The 15,516-nt window shown below is 43.5% G+C and overlaps 1 protein-coding gene across 1 annotated transcript; it reads left to right on the forward strand.

The window, feature by feature from the left end:
* Positions 1-475: 475 nt before the first annotated feature.
* PHALS_04167 (uncharacterized protein) lies at positions 476-826 on the forward strand (the record flags this gene model as incomplete). Its single annotated transcript, XM_024722183.1, has 1 exon — positions 476-826. The coding sequence occupies one exon, from the start codon at positions 476-478 to the stop codon at positions 824-826; it is 351 nt and encodes a 116-aa protein (XP_024573285.1).
* Between the last annotated feature and the right edge of the window lie 14,690 nt (positions 827-15,516).

Below are 15,516 nucleotides of genomic sequence, written 5' to 3' on the forward strand. Positions count from 1 at the left end.
GTTGACTTTGATTGATATTCATGCTAAAACTCTTCATTTTTCACTCATTTGCACAGGACTGGACAAAAAATCGTGCTGCATAATTACCAACATAGTGTTGATTCATGATTTGTAGATTGGGTCCTTAATATTCTTCCTCGAACAAGGCGAATCGATCAAAAAAGCAACTGCAGGTTTTTTTAGATTCATTACATTTCCACTTGTTCAAAATGACGAATTGTCGAGCCACGTGTCAAAACACGTCTAACGTCGTGTGTATGCAGTGCAATCGGCTTGCTGTTTTCGGTGGTGCAACCTCCGTCATCAAGAAATCACCAAGTTGATTACAAAAGTCCAGCTACTTGTCAACTTGAGAATCGGAACGGGCGTTTGCGCCCGCTTGGAAACAGAGTTGTCGATATAGATGTCACCTAGAAATAATACATAGAAACTTCTCGCTGCGCAGAATATATCAGACTTTGGCCAAATATTGTCCATGAACTTGTTCATTGGTCTAGAAAATGCAGATGTGATCCATGTTTACGCGGTAGAGGGTGGTTTGTGCAATCGCATAGGTTTTGACCAGAATTCAAGCAATTCATCCATTCCCATTGGCAGTGTAGTTGAAACAACGAGTATTAAAAGCTGTGACAATTTGTTAACGCTTAAGCTTTTATGTATTCGATCAAGCAAGTCATCAATGTTGGAAAACACAATATCTGTCCAGAATACATCGAATCGGGTATCTGAGGTTGCAGTGCGTAGCCAGTCACGTCTTGATGGCAATCACCATCGATGTCTTTCTTTGAAACGCAAAATATATATTTTATACCCAATCGCCTGTTAACAGCAAATTACAGCATTTTGCTTCGGAGTTGTTCACGATTTTTTCAGCGGCGCATGCTCTAATTAAACCGCTAGTCGGTGTTAAGATTTTGCATCGAACTTCTTGCTGAGGTCGACTTCAATAGTGCAAAGCGATAGTAAAGCGTTCGCCAAAAGATTGGATGCACATGTTGATAAATGTCTTTTTTCAACAATTTTGGGCACACTAAACACCATCGTTGTCTTAGCGATCCATACAGGATCTTTTTCCGACTTTGCACTTTATTGACGCGCCAATCAGTACTCAACTTGTATTTGTTATATCAAGTTTCTGCCCAATAAACCTCAAATTTACTCGAATCTAAATCCTATTCCGTTTGCATTCTGGTCGGCAAACGTCCATACTACAGGCAAATAATAATGCACAAACTTTACATCTTGTCGAGGCGTAAATATACCAACTATTCCCTGGATCAAACCTTCCTTACTTGCCACAATGTTAGAAGTCAAGTCCGCACGGCGTCAGTTGCTTGTTGCTCTACTGTAAATCAAAACCATAACAGGTTTCTCATCGATACTGCCCGACACGATCATTAGTTGAGGAGTCAGCTTTACTTTTGTTCACTTGACTCAGCGGTAATCATTTCACCATCAATGATTTTTGCTTCATCAACCTTGTGAGCTAGCTTCTACTTAGCTTTGTTTTCTTGGCTTTGTGCACGAAAAATATCGTTAATAATTATTGCTATTATCACACGGAGGTGGATGATAACGATTTTTGCACCATTCGCGGCATTGTGCACTATGGTGGCCGGTTCGATCACATTATCATCATGATCCTTGACTTGGGCGACGGGTTACCATTTCTGAGGTGATGGCGGTTGGTGAGGCGGTGGTGACTGAAAGTGTCAATGCGGTTGTCCTTTGAAACACATTTTTTTTTGTTCTTGTCGATTTTTGTTTCTATACTGCATTCCCTGCGCTACGATATGGCTTCTTTCTTATTCCAAGGCAACTTGTATGAGTCATTTGACATCAGTTCACATTCTTATCTAAGAAGCACTAGTTAGAGAATATAACTGTTGCGTTCGGTCATCTCGCATGATTGTGAACAATTTCTCAACGTACTTTATCATATTCTTGCTATGCACCTGATTCAACAAACAGTTGATCGCAAAAGATTCCTCGATGATCTGCAATTTTTTTAACTGTTTCGTCGCCCCTTTACGTGTTTGCATCCTGATCAGACTTCGTGCAGGCTTAATACCTACTTCTCAAATCAGCAAAGACAATTGCAATACAGCGCTTATTTGCAATTTCACCTGTCGGCGATCGATGTTTCTGGATGGAAAATACGTAAGAACTTGATAAACATGCAAAGATACGCTAGCATCGAGTCTTTCTGAGTACTTAGGCACTGAGAGCCCTTCTACTCGATGTAAAGTATTTTGGTGTTCGTTGCTTGTTGAGCTCATATAGTGTCGCGCCTTCATTAAAGGAGTTATCATCTTCTGCTGTTGATCCATTATCATTGCCAACTCGGCTAGCGCTTGCTCCATGATAACAAAAAAAAACCACAGCAAGAAGAGCGATTTAATGTTTAAGATCCGAGTGTCCTTGTCCATGTCCACGTGTTTTGTGAAAGCCCAATACGATGCTTGCAACTAGATAATCATCCAGTTGCGAAACAACTAAGCAGGTCGTTGATGCGGTGTCGAAGAGGTAGCAGGCTTCCGACATCTTGGTACCGGGAATCTGATTGCATATTAGCTTGACGAAATCGCTCTGCTTAAAGTCACAACGAGTAAGGTTTAGGGAAAGCTGGTCTGTAGCGTCTGAATTGATGGAATTGCTGAAGAGATCGGCGAGCGATTTTAGGAAGTAACTAACAGGTCGACGAGTCTTGTGCTTTTCCATGAAATGTACTCTAACGAAGGCACACACTAATTTGAAAGCGAGACTTTGTCTGTGGTACTCTGCTCTCTGTTCTCATCACAAAGACATTCAATATTTTCGCGATAAATTTTATACGGCTAGTAAACGCTTGAACTGATATTGCACGATTGCAAAAGCCCCAGAAAAGATATTTTGAACATCTTCTGGGTTAACGACCACTGTCTGCACGCATCGACCTTGTGATCACAGATGTGCGCACTCGATCTGTCGTAACAAAATGTAACCCAGTCAGTATTTACGATAAGAAATGGTATAGTCTTGATTTTTCCGATTAATAATGCGCTAGGTGTCGACTAACTCAGGCCAACGGTACAAACTTCAAATTTGATCCTGTCCGCATCTCAAATGAGCTGATCAGCGGTTGCTTCAAATCACCACCAACGGTAAACTAAAGCAGTATTGGCACTCTTTCATCCATATTCATATTGCTGTTAAATATCTTGAATTAGGAAGAAAGAGCTAAGAAATTACGAAACGATAAAAATCTACTAATGCAACAACCATTCTTCTTTGTAAACGAGATGCCATGGTATCAATGACACTGCCGATAAAAAAGAAAAATATCACATACTTCTGATATCAGGTCTTTTATTAGGGGTAAGAAATATGGAAGCGGACTGAATTTAGCGTGCTACAATTTTCGCCACGTGAATGCAGTGTTTGTTTGTCCTCAGGAAATTCTCTGTGTCTCGTCGTATTCTACAATGCAAACAAGTGATGCATCGGGAGAGGTGTGTCAATAGTTTATTCGTCCCGGCACCAGTCAGGAAAGTGCACCTGTAGTAGAGAAATCCAGGCTGGAAAATGTATTATTTGAGTGAAGACGTGAGTAGATTAGTATCATGGACGCAAAACTGCCCGTCAACTTCTCCATGTGTATTGCACATTAGGGAATGAATCACATTTAAAGGCAGCTGATACGGTAACGACACTTGCTCTTTGATAGACCGTCGTGTATAACTGTTGCTAGAATCTTTCAGATTAGGTCATCTAATACACAGTGAAAGATGTGAGTTTGTCCTCTTCTTACGAAAGCGTCTCCAGCTGCATCGAAACTCCGCGGCTGTAAGTTAATCGAGTGCGTAACCGGGTGAAGATGCTGACCGGTATTCCAGCGAAATCGGATGTACGCATATCACTCAATGGACCGCACGATCTGTCGCTGACATTGAGGTGGGACTGTGAACTCTGGCAAAAGGATGCAGGTTAAATTTGAGTACAAGCCTGCATGTCTTCATTCGAAAAAAAAAATGACGCACAACACATCTGTCGCAACGAACTCGAGTATTCTGGTGTCATCAAATGTGACTGGCGCAACTTGAGTGGCACTGGTGATGCTGATTGTAAAGTGCGAGTCGAAATCACAATTATTAGAGACGTGTCGATTATTAAAATGTAACCTTTCCCTCAATTTTGGTATTTCCAAATACTGAATTCAACATTCGGTGACAAAAAAATCTCCTGCCGTTTGCAATAATGACATCATATGATAACTGAGGTGAATTGGGGCTGTGTGGCTCAATGCCGATGGATCCTGAAAGTCCTTGTACAATCCACACCGCAAGGCATGCATGGATCGATAAATCAGGCTCCAGGGGGACCAAGCAGTCAGTAAGGCGCAGGATGTATCACATTCCATTAGGGGGACGCTTGAGTCCGTAAGAAAATTGGATCGTGATCCAGAAAATTGTGTATAATCGCTGGGGCTGATGCCTTCACTTGTGCAAATCCATGCGGCGTATCTGACGGCGGCGCACAAAGTGACGCAAAATTTCGGCTCCTAGGATTCCTGCTCACAAGCAATTCGGTGTCGCAGAGCCGATTGATGGCTCGACATGCAAAGAGGTAGCCTCAAGTACATAAACTATATCCCCAATCAGTATTATTCGTGCGTCGAGACACAAATTACTTAGCAGACGGGCGAAAGGACGGACTACAAACGAAATTGTGCCTGTCAAGGCAGTGCTGAACATGTACAGAGCGAATTTCACGCAGTGATTTGCCATCTGACTTGAACAAGGTATGTTGGCATCAGTTGAAGTACACCATGCGTGTTCGTGACTTAACACGCCATAGTTGTGCGCTGTTGTGATGAAAACAAGCCAGGCGTATCGATCGATAGGCCAAGCGTGGTTTTTACGGTCGAGAACGGAAAAGGGATGCACTGAAGCTTGACAGCGTATTGTTTGTCGAAAAGCGAACGCCACATAATCGTGATTAAGGTATTGCGAAATGAGGAGTGACACCCTAGTGACAGTAAAGTGCATTATTCTGATGTGCAAGCAACACCGATCCCATGATAAGGAACATAGGCAAAGCCACGAAAAGCCCTAGTGTAGATACTTGTACCATACTTCTATGCGGTTAGTCGACTCAATAGTAATTCTAGCTTGTCCTTGTTTTTGTTGAGCTCAGCTTATAAAACGCAGCTGGGTTTCGGATATGCCAGCAGCTATTCACATTGACAAAAGATGGAAGTGTCGCAAGAGCTTCCGGTCAAAGTACTTCGTTAGAAGCCGCAGGGTCGTTGATGCTATGGGTTGTTGATGCTATCTTCGGAGGCGTCGCCACCTGGTACTAAGCAATAAGAACTGGAGATCTGCTGGACCAGATTTCCGATACGCTCGACGGGACGAGGGCTGTGCCGAAGCAAATCCTAGATAAGGTCGTATATTGAGGCGCCTTCGTTGAATCTAGCTCTCGAATTGGATTTAAGCTAAATCTCCGTTCCTTCCGACCTCGAATCTGTATTTGAAAACAACACATTCAAGTTAAGAACTGCCACGCCTATCATCAATAATCACTGCAGCGGCGGTCAGATAAGTTGCTCGGTTTTAACATTAATTTCGTGATTTCAAACAAAGCTACTCATGTTCAAAGTTATGAAATGAAAGTGGATGTCTGTGCTACATAGTCTGTACAGTCGAAAGGTCATATACTACAAACAAGTTGTTAGGTCAATCTCCGAACTTATAATATACGTCAAAGATTCTACCCTTGAAGCGCAGTGAAGAACAATCGATGCTTATAAAATTCATCAAGCTTCTGGTGTTTAGACCGCGATTTATGACCAGAGCTAGTAAGGTATCAAAACATAAAGCAGTGACAGTTTCTGTAAAATTATTTTCATCATACTAAGCTAAACAGTGGTGCAGCGCTTAGTGGTTACAGCCCCTAAGCTTGAGCACTGGTATATGATGAAGCGAATTGCATGAGATGACTTCTCGGGCCAAAATCTTAAAGAAAATGACAATTTTCCGATGTTAGAAATGGACGCCATTCATTTATTGCTCGTCAACAGCGATAATGAGAGTACCGCAGTTCTCTATGATAGAGCGAGCTGTATAGGTGACTACGAAGTCGCGGTAGGACAGACACGCGCTCAAGCGTCCTGGGTGCTAAATTTGCCAGACACTTGGAGGGTTCTTTAATTTTCTTTTCTTATGTTCTGCCGTGCGGCGGGGCTGCGGTAGCTTTGCGCTTAAAGGAAGCGTAAGTTAGGTAACGGACCTTTCGTTCTATATTTAGAACAAGTACGAGTTTAGCGGATCGCAATCCGCTTACTCCAAGAGTAATTACAGCGTTAACCCAAGGCTAACTAACTCGTCCATTTAAATCCAAAACTGACTTTTTTATTTTGATCTGCGGCAAAGCCGCCTAATTTAAATGCATAAATTTTCCTAAATATGTATAGTAAAATCTAAATACATGTATAACTACTGGCTATCCAGCCCCGTACCGTATTCTTGTTTGGGTGTGGTCCCACCATGCCCATCTGGTGTGACACACACACCTGTTGATAGGATACGTGAAACCCCGTTATATACCGTGTGCGCTCAACATTCATGTCCACCCATCGATAGAGTCAAAACTTAGCGGACTCATGCACCTATTACCATAAGCTTCCAGATGGATGCGGCTCACACCCAAACCATCCTCGTCACCCCAACAACTATCGAGGATTTGATGAGTAGTCGTATCACATTGCGTGGGCCTGTTTGAGGACGGGAGTCGAATGATCTACGTGAACTCTCGAAAAATGTTATTTAGTCATGCTGAGAAGGTAGAAAAATAATTCTCATCTGCCAAAACAGCACCAAGGTATCCGCAGTAGTATAGAGTGCCTACGCCATCTACAGCGGGGCTGTCGTAGCTCTTTGCTTATAGGAAGCTAAGCTAAGGTAACCGACCTTACGTTCTTTCCACGAACCAGTACAAGTGTAGCGGATCGCAACCCGCTACTTCTAAGTACCAAGGCCTTACCAAAGCAAACGAACACTTCTGCTCAGAACGGAAACTTGAATTAATTGCTTTTGTTGTGGCAGAGCCGCCAATATCTAAAACCCTAGGTTTTTCCACTTGAAATAGTGATGCCTAATTAACATAGTGATATGCATTACGACTGACAATCCTGCTACGTAGTGGCTACCCACACCACTACTAACTGTGTAATACACATCTATACACGCACAAGCTTACCCGTCCTTTCATACAAGGGCACTTGTAACCCCGTTACACTCTCCCTCATCAAAATTGTGAATATCTCCAGTTCATATTTAAAGTTTGCACCATACGAGGCTCGCGTGTCTGAGACATCTTAACGTTATTTGAGAACACTTTTAAACCTTCTCCGCTCTATGAGCACTGAGTCTACGACACGCAAAACACCCAGCCTAGCTGGTAGCGAGGGCGTTCGCGGTCGAAAATTATTATTCTTCTGCACAGAGTGCATCTCTGGACAGTACGTACGCGGATTCACAAACATCCTAAGCCCTCGGCAACCGAGCGCCACACAACGCGCCCGCCCAAGCGACGGATTTTCATATCGAGGAGTTGGAGGAAGTCGACTACGAGTCGGACACTCCGTTCCCAGCATGGGATGACACGGAATATAAAGTGCGCAAACGGCGTGACGTGAGCCCTGCTCAAACCCACCATGTCCGTCCTTCGACCTCTTGGCTTCCGGTGGAGGTGATATCATCAAAAATCGCCTCGACGAGGCACAGGAGCAGCATTTGAAGGCAGCTCACAGGGCGGCTCTCATGAGCTCGTATCCACGTTCGGTCTTAGACCCCCGTGTGGAGTACGGCTTCCGCTCGGCGAATACCGCCACTGAAGCTCGCTTTTTGGCAACCAAAGAGATCTTAATGGATCAGTACCGCGCTCGACTTCGAATTCAAAAAAGAAGGTGCTCCTGTTCGCGCAATGCGGACCATTACTGTAAGGCTCGCCCCCGGCGAAATCGCTGCAGATGACAATGAGCTCTTTGAGCGATGGGTGCAGCAGCACCTGAAATTTTCCTCGCTGTCTACCTTACAGCAAAGCCACAAAGAAGTGGACGTGCGCGTTGAGCGCCATCTTAGACTTGAGTTTACCAAGCTCAAGGTGCAACGCCGACTTTTGCGTATTGTCGCCCTGCGAAGTATGTAATAATCCATCACGCTCCCGCGTGCTCCATGATTTCTCACACGTGTAGAGTAATAAGACAATTGTCTTCCGGGCTAAAGTAATAAATAAACTACTTTTTGTATTTTGTTAAGTGAGATAAAATTTATCCTAATAAGTGCAACTCTAAAGATAGCAGGGCAAACATTACTATCACTGTAGAGCCTTTCGATTTCGCTACTTGTTGAAGAGTACGAGTGTTTGTCAAAGCGCTTATAGAGATGAAACTCTCTATGCAAAGTGCACGACAATATCGCTGCACTGAAAAGCGCTTGTAGTCAATCTAACGGCCGAATCGAGAAAGGACGATCCTTTGGGGAATGAAACATGAAGTGTCCGAGTACCAATTCACTAGACAAATAGACACGCTTAGAAAAATCATTTCATGTATTGGTCTGGAAGGGATCAAACCAGTGACGTCCAATGGATCAGATGCGTCATTCGCTCGCCAAAATTTGTTCATTAGCTATGAGAATGCGCTGGGTGGGATATCTCAAAAACCGCACACAGCACTGTTACACACCATGAGACTGCTGAAGTTCATTGTCAAGCCCTTCGAGTATAAGATCAGGAAAATTTGCATCTTTCTGCACGAGGAAGTTGAGATGATCATGAGTATAGTATGACGTAGTCATCGCTTTCTTTGGTTTGGAGCTCAAAGCGGGTTTAATGAGAGACCATGCCTTCTCATTTGGATCTGCCTTTTTGTCGGTAGAGCTAACAGCAAATGGCAAATTTTGCATGATACTGACAGCCATGCTTCCAGCGCAAGTTTCTTTTACTAGTAAGGATATGATGCAGAGCAGCACATTGGCTGCATTTTGCCAACGCCCTCACCCTACTTGATGTAAATCATTAAATGGTCATAAGAGACAGTATCCCTCTCACTGCGGTAAGCACCACGAGCGATATAATCTGGAGGTGAGTTGCTATTCTACCGGGATTATCGAATGTGCCAGCGACGTTCAATAGGTGTCAAGAGTTGTAGCACAACTCTTCACACCGCACCGTATCTGTGCACAACACTTCTTTCAGCCAGATCAACACACCAGGTTGTGCAGATCAGGTGGAGACAAATGTCACAATAAACTCTTGTGATCAGTACTCGAGTGGTTAATATTTAGCAATATAGACAAGCGGATGTTGGGCATCGGTCTATTCATTAATCAAGGATTAATTTGGGTAAATGACCTGCAAGCACACCACGCAGTGACTGAAACCATTGTAGATGGCTAGTGCCTTTGTATTGAAGAACTTGAAGAAGTGGCTTGGCATATTTAACTCCAACATAAATACAGTGCGAATATTGCCGAGATGGCTAGACTTCTCACCGTGGTCTCTAAATTGATTTCAAGCGGTGATGTTATGCGGCAAAAGGGGCGGAATTCGAGGCTGTATAATAATTATCACGGGTGCCCCGATCAGACTCTTTCTGCATGTTAGGTCGTCTGTAATGCTACAGCTCTTGTCAAAGGCTGGAGTTTACTTCAAGCAGATACCGCTTGGCCTTAACGCGTGATCGTGTTTCAATCTCGCCAGCTTAAGACGGGCGAAGAGATACCATTCTCCTGACAGGGCAATGAGCTATACCCTTGCCAACTTTACAGAGTAGTTGTCTGGCTCGAAGACGATATTGATCAAACAGATCATGTGTTATACGACGCCACCAATTCGTTTACAAAGGATGGAAGATCATCATAGATATTCGCTGAGTATATTTTTGATTTAAGGTATAAGCCGGGTTGGTTTAATGTGATAATGCGCTTTTGTGTCGCCCCAACTAGAACTTCATACATTTCACGGCGGTGGCGTGGCCTCTTAATGACGCAATACGTACATCGTATGCGCCAGACACAACACCGAAAATGCTGCTAAGAGAATTTGGAAGAAAAGATTTGATAGCTCAGATACCGATTGTTAGAACACATGGTTTAACGACTGCATGGCTATTGCTTATTCCAAAGAAAGCTCTATTTCATATGATAATCAACTTGTAGTGGGTACTCAAGATGAGCATCTCAAGTGCAGTATCACATGATACAAGTGGTAACCGAAAAAAAGAAACGAAATGTTGGTCGGCGAACGCTATGTATTGGTGGCTCAACATGTATGAATGGGTACGCGCCTATGTGTGCGCGTGTGGACCGTGTCAAATAGACAAATACTCGTCGCACGTAGTCAAATCTCTGGCCGACCTGCCGGTAACATGAGAGTGCTGATTGTCCATGAACATGAACTTTTCTGAATTTTCTGATATGAAGAGTCTGTTACTACCAGTGTTGTGATCTTTGTGGGTCGTATAAGCAAATGATTCATCTCGCTGTTATCAGCAGCACGCATCTACAACTAAGCTGCTCTTTGCAACGAAGTTTGACATATAGCTTGCCTATATCCATTGCATCGGATTGAGGTCTGCATATTATAGCAACATTTTTGCATAAGGGAGCTCGAAACCAGCTTGTACATATCAGCTGCGGGTCGGTGGTCAAACGGAACGCGTGATTCGCATTCTGCGGGATATTAGCTTTGATGCTCTTGGGTGAAAAGACGGTGCCGCTAGAGCGAGTTGCTCTCGCTCACTGACTTCGCACTTTTTAACGAGAATATGCATCTTCCAATCTTATCGACCCGAGCAGCGCGGCGTGCGTTCAAAACGGCTTGAATCAGAGTTCGAATTTGCTTACTGAATTCCGCCATTGCACTCCGTGGACTGGTGCACAATTAGAATTCAAGACCGTGTCGCTGCTCATGAGCACTCCGTACTGCTGAGGAGTTATGACGTCAGGGATTCAAACGCGTTCTTGCGTTTGGTTTGCCCGTGGTTGAGCGGAAGATCACACTTGTAGGCGTGTAACTTTTTTCAGCGCGTCGAGGTGTAATGGGCTACACATGAAGCTATATCTATGTATTTTCTGCATGCATCGTCGGTATTTAGTAAAATTTATAATAATAAGAGTATGGTGTCCCCATATGCATATATGACATTTTCTATAAGTTCTGTATGGAACGGAATGCTTGGGGAATTATACTGTTGACGAGACCAGTGTCTACGTGTCTCCCTCTTTTGATGTGAGTGGCGTGAGGCAATCACTTTTGACGGGAAAAATTCTCACGAAAGTAAAGCTCGGACTTTTCGAGGTTTCAACTTCTGTATAGCCAGAATCTTGTACAATATAAAGCTGAGGTTCCCCCTCAGTACAAAAAGTCAATATAAAGACTCCAGAGTTTTTTTTAGTAAACTCGTTAAGAGCCCTCAAGGCTTTCTGCATGTAGCTTTAAGAATCGTTTACTCGTTTAAAGTCAATTGCAAATTGGCCTTTAAGCTCTTAAGTCATTTCTTGCTTTCCCTTAAGTCAGGACTATCCTTCGCCGTCCACGTCGAGAATCGCTTCTCGGTTTTGAAATTTTTTCTTTTTTCTTTTTAGTTCGTGCAAGCGTGTGTGTTGTATTTGAGGGACTGTTGTTAGCAGCTCCCTCCAGCAGCTTGAACTACTTCGAACCGCCATCTCAACAATAAACGAATTAAATTTGACAGCGCGGCAAATAGGCACGTCAAACATTCCTGCCAAAGCTATACTTTTTTCCTTGCCCAAACAGCATGAAGGGAGATGAAGTATCACGCAGTCCATCAATACCGCAAATTGAGGTGATGGCGAATACGATTTGTCTTTACATGAGTTGATGACACTAGTGCGGATGTGATTAGTCATTAGAGAGCTGCTGTGCTAGGCTTACTGCACTTGTCTACTCCGGACGATCTAAATATCGTTGCCGTCATTTCATGCATCATGAGATTATCGAAGCGGAAGCAATAACTGTTCTTCTTTCTTAACGATGCGTTTGACGATGAACGTGGCTATATATCGTGGTGGAGAAAACAAGCTTCTCTTATAACTGTTTGTCGAGTTGGGTACAGCAATCACCGCCAGACAACAGCGATACCTTTCTCAAGCGCTGTTTGCCTTGCGGGTCGTGCGAAGGGTTGGGCGTATGGCAAGCGTTTTTACAAAATTAACTTCTGTACCGGCTACGATCGCTTCAAGATCAATTTAGAGAAGACGTTTGAGCCATCACAGAGTGTTCCGTGCCCATGCCGATTTCTAGAGGCTTAAGGTCGTTAAGTCCTACATTTGCTTGCATAGCATGCTCGTTATTCAATATCGAACATTGTTGACGGACCAATTAACAGTTCAAGGCGAGGTGTTACATTCATAGCGGTTTCGAATGGTTGGACGATACCACATCAACTGCTTCGTGAGTTCCCCAAAACGCTTGACAAAGTCATCGACTGTGCGATGCAGAAAGAGTACGACATCAAGCAAAGCCCGCTTCGTACCAAGGCAAACGCTTCAGTCGACTGCTACATGTGATGGTCAAGAGTCAAAGGACATCCCGTTCATTTCTCTGCGTCACAACGATGGAAAGTGTTATAGATGTAAGAAACGGGTCATTTTTCTCGGAACGACGAAGTAAGTGCTCGTTTGGAAGACCGTGGACCTTATATCGGTCGAACGCTCCCAAGGGTTAGAAAAGGAGACTACCAGTAGCGGCGGGACTCCCGACTAGGCTAAAATAGAGTTCCGTAGATGCTGCGGGTATAAAGGACTCTAGTTCAAACGTGCATAATGCACATGCAGTTCTATTAAGAGTGTTCGTGGCGTCACACAAAGTGCGATTTTACTGTCCAAGATGAATTTGTCGATGGTCTAAAAATTATTACGAGTTTGATTGCCTCTGGTGCATCGAACAACATTGTTTGATATCAAGTAATGACTGGGCACTGTGTTGGCCTTCTCAATGTTGAAAAGCGAACGATCATCTGTCTAGCGAGCGGATTCACGATGGAGATACCTAAGTATGTTTTTCGCTTGGCAGTGAAGTCTGGAAATTTTCAATCTGATGACGAGTTTATCCTTCTTGACCTCGATGAAATGTTTGAACTTATCGTAGACATGCCATGGTTGAAGGGGTTGTCAGCCTAGCATTGACTCTATGAATTGTCAGCAAGTCGCTCAGCACTGATATGTGCTGCATGACGACGGACAAAGTCGTATAGGTGTATGCATTGGTCAAAGATGTTCCAAGTGCTATTGTGATGTGCGATGTCTCCCGTGCTTACAGGACAAACCTAAGAAGACAAAAAATGACACCAATTAAACGTGAGACAGTCAGGTGCCAAAAATGTCTCTTTTACGTCGACATGGAAGTTATGAGCGATGGTATATGACGAAACGTAGGACTAGAGGCAAAGGCCTATTCCAGAATAAGAAAAAAGGACACCAAGAAGAATTTCTCGACAGTTTTTTGCGTGTTTTTCATCACGGTACGAGGTGTAATGATGAAGAAAGACTCCAAAAACCAGACACTTAGAGCAAATTGTAAATTTTGTGGTTAAGAAAGAAAAAGGTGATGGCGATGTTATCCATGACATGAAACTGAAAACTTTCCACGTTCAGTCAGAGAATAATATTTCTTTCCAATAGTCAGCACGAAGACACGAAAGCGCAACCTAAAAAAGGGCAAACTTGCGTTGGTGTGCGTGATCATCGAGAAGTTCGACGACGAAATTATGGACATTGCATCGATTACTTATGTGGACGTGTTGGAATACAGAACTTGGAGGGAGGGGGCTGAGAATTAGCTATGAGATGCTCTCAAATTCAATCCTACACACGAATTTGTCAACGAATATGAAGCATATGCCAGACAATGTGCCGAACGAACTGCCATTTGAAAGAGGCATCCGTCATGGGATTGACATTCTTTTGTTGTTATGAAGTATTGTATCACACGGCAGTTGTTATTGCCGAAAGCGCAAGTCATTGAAATGGACGAGTTATCCGGGCAGCAAAAGAAAGCTGGTCATATGTGTGAAAGCAAATCTTCCCACTGTGGTACCAGTATTTGTGTGAAGGAGTCAACTAGTGAATGACGTATTTTGAGTGCTTTTGGAATACTTTGCACTGTGGTGTAATTGTAAACGCTCATAAAAATATTGGTGTATTTCAAGACGATGAACTACTGAAAGAGGTCCGCGGCACAGGTGAATCCGCGGTTCAAGTGGGCTGCCAGCTGCACATCATAAAAAGACAAATTTATCATAAGAGAGTGCGTAACGTGTATATTAGCACTAGTAACAAGATTGAGCATTAACGGATGCGCTCTTGGAATAACAGCGTAACATAGACAACTAAGCCTTTCGCCTCTGTTCCTGCAAGCCCACCCTCTATTCGCTTGATAACATGGATTCTCTAAGTCAAAGCTTTATCTGTGAAAGTATCTGGCAGCCCCGTTGCAGATACCCTACCAATATTTGCTCTCAGTGCGATGACACCTAAATAAGGCTGAGGCGATCCTGAAAGTGCCTCGCCAACACTTTGTCTGTAACACGGGTTACATGAGAGTGACCCGTCACTCTCCCAAGGGAGCTGTGGTGTGGCATACACCACATTACTAGATGGGTACATGGCTTGAGAGTCATGTAATAAGAAAACATTAAGGAACACCTATAAATATATTCAGTCTTAAAACTACCTAAATTTGGTTCATGTAATAGTAACGTGTCCTCGGACCAAGGATCTGTGAACTGCCGTTCACTTAGAGTTTGTATACTTCTGGAAGTCAAGCTTCCTCTGTGCAAGGTGCCGTGTGACCCGTCACATTATCAAAGCTAGTTAATGTGTCTAGGCGAGCGGTTATGGCTTCTAGCTCTTGAGCCATGAACCGTCTGATCTCTTAGGGACTTGCGATACATATGAGCTTAGCAAGCGTGTATAGCTGTATCTGTGATAGGTAATCGACAGACTCGAGTTTTTTTTCTGACTGACGATACAGATTTATACGACTTGGTCGTCATGTTGATGACTAGTACTTCCAGGTGCGACGGGGTCGACGAGCACATCGCGCGCAGGGTGCTCTACTCAAAGAGTCTGCGCTAACGATACCAAAGTTTAATTCGTACGCTTCGAACCGAAGCGCAAACGAGAGCCTTTGACGAAGCCAAATGTTTATTTTTGCTTTTCCATTGTCTCAAATTCGACTAATTCTAAAACAGTTATATTTTACATGTCACGATAATAAAAATAGATGAACTGTAGGATGTGAGGCTAGCACCCGAGGACCCCCGTTGCAATGTTCGATCTTATTCATCATTGGTACTTCAAACTAATGCACAACAGTGCAATATGTGCATATACTATAACACGTTATACACACCATTACATGGACTAGAACAAGCAGGGTAGCAGAATAATTAGAAAAATATTCATAGCGTTCTTGCATCATACTCATCGTCAGGGCAGATCAATACTC

The sequence above is a fragment of the Plasmopara halstedii genome (genome assembly GCF_900000015.1).
Source record: "Plasmopara halstedii genome assembly, contig: Scaffold_253, whole genome shotgun sequence".
NCBI lineage: Eukaryota > Oomycota > Peronosporomycetes > Peronosporales > Peronosporaceae > Plasmopara > Plasmopara halstedii.